Source organism: Calidris pugnax, unplaced genomic scaffold (assembly GCF_001431845.1).
Source record: "Calidris pugnax isolate Ruff unplaced genomic scaffold, ASM143184v1 scaffold180, whole genome shotgun sequence".
NCBI lineage: Eukaryota > Metazoa > Chordata > Aves > Charadriiformes > Scolopacidae > Calidris > Calidris pugnax.
In genome coordinates, this window is record NW_015090916.1 from 240413 (window position 1) to 246412 (window position 6000).

Here is a 6000-nt window from a genome sequence, read left to right on the forward strand (position 1 = left end):
TCCCTCTGCCATCGCGCTGTTCTCTCCCCACAGCCCGGGCTTGGGTTGGCAGTGGGCAGCCCCAGGTGGAACTGGTCCCTGCATGCTTCTCCCACATTTAAATAAGATATTGTTGTTATTTTTTTCCCTACTGGAGTAGTTTCTGAGGCAAAGGCAGTTCCATATTTATGGGAAAGCTGCTAAATCCACCCCCACCCCACCACGGAGAGGACTGAGAGAAGGAGTTAACACCTGAACCCAATCCCAGGCAGGTGCCAAGCCCTTGGTACCTGGGTTCTGCCCAGACAAAACCCAACGTCTGTGAGCACAAACCCCCACCTGCCCGAGGGTTCAGTAACACAGTTCTGCTTTCCAGGCAGAGAGAAAAGCCCAGGCCCTTGAAAGGCACTGACCACACAAACAGAACTCACCTTTTCTTTTGGTTTCTGTTTCACGGGGAAGGTTGGACGGGGAGCGATTTTTTTGGGTTTGCTTTGTTCCGGGCCTGGGAAAGGGGGAAAAACTGAGTTATTTCAAGTGACTGAGAGCCACCTGCAGAGAAGAGAAGGGACAGCAGCTGGCGGGGTAAGGCCTGATGGATTTCAGCCCAGAATTTCTCCACCCTCTTCCTCCCTCCTGGAGGCACAGCCAGGGCTCTGCTCTGGGAAAAGCCTGGTGGGTTCTGGGGCAGAGCCACCGGGCACCGGGGCTGCCCCGTCAGTGGCTGCGCACGTGTTCTCTGCCACGTGCCACAGCAGGATGTGCTTTGTACCAACAGACCAACCTACAGCTCACCCCCTGCATATCTCACTGCCGGAGGGAGTGAGGCATCCAACAGGCTCCTCAACACTGAAACCAGACCTCAGGATGACCACAGCGACTACAGATCCCAGCAGAGGTGCCCACCTCTCCCCCAGCTCCAGTGCACACCCCAGTTCAGTGAAAGAGAAGCCTGTTCTAAGCAAAATTTCCAAAATAATCTGCTGTGATGTCACCAGCTCATTAAGCATCTATCGGTTCTAAAATGCACCAGCTCTTAGTGGTGGCAATATTGCTACTGAACACGACTCACACACGCTGAGGATGAAGAGCCCATTTACCTGGTTCTGGCTGGGGAGTGGGCTTCTTCTTCGGCTCCGAGGCGGGTGGTTTGGGTGCTTCTTTTTTGAGGGGTGTGGAGCTGGGCGGCTGTGGTGGTGGTGGTGGTGGTGGCGGTGGCTGGGACTTCCCTGTCTTCCTGGTGGTGGGAGCCGGGAGCGGTTTGGGCTCCGGCACAGGGCCGGGGGGCGTCCCGTCCTCCTGCTTCTCCTCGGGGGGCCGGCGCGGGGGCTCGCTGCTGCGCTTCACGGCACCCTCCTCCCTCGGCACGGTGGGCGGGGGGACTTGTTTCTGCCCCGAGTCCAGCTGGTTCTTCCCAGAGTGGCTTTCCTTCTTCTCGTTTGTCTTTGACTTCTTCTCTTTCTTTTTGGCAGCTGGGAAGAAGAAGCGTCAATGAAGCAACGGTGTGACTTCTGGTGATTCAACACCAGGAGAGGGACACTGTGATGGCAGAATGGTGTCATTCTGTTGTACCAAGGAAAGATGGTACTCAAAAAATCCAAAGCATGTTGTCGGTGCACACAGGCTCCCACTGACACGTGGCTGCACCTAGAGCTCAGTGCAGCCACCATGACAGCACAAAGAGCAAGATTTAAGTGATGAAAAGGTCTCTCTTGTGCCAGACCCCAGCCCGGCCTTGGAGCCTACCTTTAGCTTGCTTCTGGAGATAGGCTTTGGAAGGCATCCACTGCAGATTCTGACACTTCCTCATTCTAGAAAGAAAGAGCGTGTGGAATCAGAAGGGAAAGGCAGGCAGTAAGAGGGCACTCTGTAAATCCTCAGCAGGGACAACTGAGAAACCCATGATCAACACACCTACTACCTTTCCCAAGTGATCTGTTCTTCCCCTCTCCCTTCTTCAGAGATACGTAAAAGAAACCTCTGATTTTCCCCTTTTTGATTCCCACACTCCCAACAGCGATGCTTTAGGAACAGCCCCTACACCCCAACCAGCCTTATCGCTGCCGCTTCGGTGCTGGCCTCTCCAGAGAGACTGGCTACTCTGGTACAGTCCACTTAATGCAGGGATTAAAAAAGCCCAGGGCTCAGGCTAAATGATGTGTGTAAAGAATGAGAGGGAAAATCAGGGCAGAGCAGTGCTTCTCAGTGACACCCAACGCCCCTCAGCACTGTGCCAGTGTCATCCAACTGGGGATAATAAACCAGACTCACAGAATCACCCAGGTTGGAAGGGACCCTCCAGATCATCGAGTCCAACCATCGACCCAGCACTGGCAAAATCATCACCACATCTGCCCGGCTTTTCATCCCTCCAGGGATAGCGACTCCATCACTGCCCTTGGCAGCCTCCTCCAATATTTGACAGCCCTTTTGGGGAAGGAATTGTTCCCAATATCCATCCTAATCCTCCCCTGGCACAACTTGAGGCCGTTTCCTTCAGGAGAAGAGCTGGTAACAAGCACACCTCGAGTCAGGATCTTGGCTCTTAAATCAAACTGTTTACAACCCCTGGTGAGGTTCAGCCCCAACCCAGGATAAATCTGCTCAGAGCCCGTGTTGGGGGGTAAATCTGCTTGCCCCCCGCTGCCCCAGCCCCACACTCACTTGCAGCACTGCTTCTTGATGTTGCGCCCGCCGAACTTGGGCTTGTCCAGGCAGTTGGTGCAGACGCCGCAGTCCTCGGGGACCTGGCAGCCCGAGCACTGCCCGCAGCGCCGCGAGCGCCGCCCCTTCTTCACCGGCGGCTCCTGCTGCGCCTTGTTCCTGGTCACTGGCTTTATCGGCTTGATGGGGGGGGCCAGCGGTTCCGCCTCTTCCGAGCCCGCGATCGAAGACTTATCTACCAAAAAAAGATTTCTAACGTAAATCCACTCATCTCAGAGAAAGCTTCAGCAGCGTCTGAGTTGCTAAAGGAATTTATTCCCCACAGAGTGGATTTTCATGCCTGGAACACCAGGCTCTCCACCGGCAGAGCCACACAAGGGGTGGTGTGAGCATGTGTGCGCACACACACATGTACACACACACATACGTGTGCACTCACATGTGCACACCCCCCTCAGCAGAGCAGAAGTTTAGTGCTGAACACATGTTTATAATGATTACCGAGGGCTAAAAGGATTAACGGCCGTAAGGGAGAGCCCAGAGCCGTTTAACACACTTTCCCTCGTTAATCACTCCAGGTCCCCGTCCTCAGCGGTCACCAACCGCCGACTCTGTGCCAATGCCCAGAGGGAACCCACAGCTTCCCCCTCACCGTCGTTGCCCATGGAAGACAGAATCTTCTCCCGCTCCTCCCAGGGTAAGGCACTCAGCGTGGGCATGTCGTCGGGGAAGACGGCTCGCTTGCGGCCCAGCGCCACCGCCGCTCGCCGGCAGACATGCTTGATGCGCGGGCCTCGCACCGACGCCTCCGACGAGTCGCTCTCCTGGCCCTGCAGGTCAGAACAGCACGACAGACACAATTCCTGAGCGAGGTGCCAAAGGGAGCCTGGGAAACACCCCACGGAAACCTCTAAACACCTGAAAAGGGTTAAACTATATCTAGGCTGGCACTTTGTAAGAATTGGGATAAAAATGAAGACTCTCAGCCTTCTGAGCCTCGGTTATCCAGGAGAGGATAAACTGGAAGGAACAAGAGGCTTTACCCGTTTGGAATTACAGGGTATTTCTACCTGCTGCTGGGAAGCAAACTGCCTGGGTCACCCCAGGGCACTGACAGCACCAGGGTCGACTGGAATTAGACAAACACTTGGTGCCTCCTGGTCTGGCAGAAGCCAGAGGAAACGAAGCTGTCTGACAGCCCTGGGGCTGCTGCCCTTTAAGGTGAGGGGCTGAAAGAAACGTAGCCTTTTAGTGCAATTTTCCACGTTTCCACCATAGGACTTTCAACTATCTCCTCCCTAAAGAACTCCCCCGGAGGGCAAAGAGGGCTGGGCTGTGGTGACACCAGGCACACAGAAGTAGGTGCTTGTTCATCTCCAGGACAACAGTGTGGGAGTTAGGGAGTAAGGACAGGAAAAGTTTAACTGAGGTGTCTCCCCCACCTTCCTGGAAGGACAGGGGAGCGGGGAGAGGGATCAGAAAAGTGGGAGGAAGCAGACCCCGATCAGGGGCAAAATCCCAATGGATTTTACTCCCATCCGTCAGTGACAGACGGTGCCCGTGCGCAGTGACAGAGGGGCCAGACCAGCTCTACCCCCCCAGGGCAGCTCCATGCTCAGGAACACCAAGGCTGAGAACGACTCCTGCCCTTTGCCGGAGCTGCGCTTTGCAGAGAGAGTGCCGCTGCTCCCGCTGACCCCTCTGCTCGGATGGACACAGAGGAACCCAGCAGCAGCTGAGATCTAAAATTGCACACAGCCCCCCCGAGGTGACAGCCCCACCTCTCCCCCAGCCTCTCCCAGGGCTTCTCCTGCTCGGATCATTGCCAGCGGCCACTCAGCTCCGCACTGTAACGCTTCACGCTCAGGGTACGAAAGCTCCTGGTGACCCCCAGGGTAAGTTCCAGACAAGACACACACCAGCAACACAACCCGAACGGGGCCAGTGGAAAATACCTGGGCTTTCGGCTGGTCTGCTTGTTTGAGGGACTTGCTCTTCTCGATCTTGTAGAGCTGGGCTTTGGCCTTCTTGAGGAGACTGGCCACCCTCTTGTCGGTCATGGGCAGTTTGTCGGCCTGCGCCAGCATGGAGCTGATGGAGGAGGCGGAATGTTTCACTGTGCTGGAGGAGGGGGCAGAGAGGCGCAAGGCTTTGTCCTTCTCCAGTGAGGGTGCAGTGGGACTGAGCTCCATCTCTGACTTGTCCAGCCCCCCGCGGCCCTTCTTGGAGGGTTTGGCTTTGACGGCTGCCGGGTCGGCCAGCGCAGCAGCAGAAACCTCTGCCCCTGGATCCGTGCCCGTGGACTTCTTCCGCCCGGTGGGTTTTTTGGCAGACGACGATGCCGCAACGTCTTCGCTGACAACTTTTTCTTTGGGCATTTTACCTACAGGGAACAAAGTGGAGCCGCTCTGGATTTCCGAGCCTTTCCTCCTCTTCTCTTTCCTCGACTCCCGCTTGTTCTCCTTTTCTCTCTCTCGGTCCTTCTCTCTGCTCTTGTCCTTCTCCAGGCTCTTGTCAGCGTCTTTGTCTTTGGAGAGATCCTCCGCCGCCCGCTCCTTGTTTCTGCCTCTCTCGGTCTGGGGGCTGGACGTGAACCAGGGGAAGAGGGGAGCGGGGCTGCCGGAGGAGAAGGGCTCTGCCGGAGCGCTGCTCTGCTTCCTCGGCCTCTGGCTCCTCTCTGCCGACTCCCCAGGCTGCGCCAGGGAATGGGAAGGGAAGGTGAAAGTGGAATTTAAGGCACTAGTGGCAAGAGAACTGACGGAGATGCTAGTGAGCGAGGAGGAGACGGAGGACTGTGGGGTGAGGGCTGTCAGGTCTGAGCTGCTGAGCCTCCCGCTCCTCGTCCTCATAGAGTGCGAGGGAGACCTGGGTTCCGAGCGGATGGGACTGAACACCCTCCTCTTCCTCTTGCGGGAGGAGACCCCGGCTGCCGAGGTGCCCGCGGCGCTTCGTCCCACGGCGGAGGGCAGGGTGACGGACTCAAAGATGCGGGAGTGGGCCTCGCTGGGGGTGAACCTGGGCGCCCGCAGCAGGGGGCTGCGCTTGTGCACGTCGAACCTGGAGCCGGAGTGCAGGGAGAAGAGCCGTGCTGGCGCCGCTGCTCCCGGCGCTGAGAAGCCAGAGGCGAAGCCCACGTCCTCCGGGGTGAGCGGCGGGGGCCTGAAGTTATCGAAGATGGGTTTGCGGATGAGCCCCTCTTTGGCGTACTTGGCTGAGGAGAAGTACTGCGGCTCTGCCCGGGAATGCTTCAGGGAGGTCCAGCGGAAGGTGGGCTCCCGCAGGATGGACTTGCGTTTCTCCTGCATGGGGGCGGCGGAGGCTGGGAGGAAGGGGGAGGCCAGCGGGATGGTGGGGGGC

The 6000-nt window shown here is 57.4% G+C and overlaps 1 protein-coding gene across 2 annotated transcripts in view; it reads right to left on the minus strand.

Annotated features, from left to right (window-relative positions):
• KMT2A (lysine (K)-specific methyltransferase 2A) overlaps window positions 1-5981 on the minus strand; it is a 29987-nt gene extending 24006 nt beyond the window's left edge. For both annotated transcript variants that reach the window (XM_014949601.1, XM_014949602.1), the window contains exons 1-6: window positions 4599-5981; window positions 3296-3473; window positions 2644-2878; window positions 1726-1790; window positions 1080-1451; window positions 411-484 (exon numbers count right to left, since the gene is read on the minus strand). In XM_014949601.1, coding sequence (XP_014805087.1) covers window positions 411-484; window positions 1080-1451; window positions 1726-1790; window positions 2644-2878; window positions 3296-3473; window positions 4599-5948 — 2274 coding nt within the window. In that variant the 5' untranslated portion in view covers window positions 5949-5981. The remainder of the gene's footprint in view (window positions 1-410; window positions 485-1079; window positions 1452-1725; window positions 1791-2643; window positions 2879-3295; window positions 3474-4598) is intronic.
• Window positions 5982-6000: the final 19 nt, after the last annotated feature.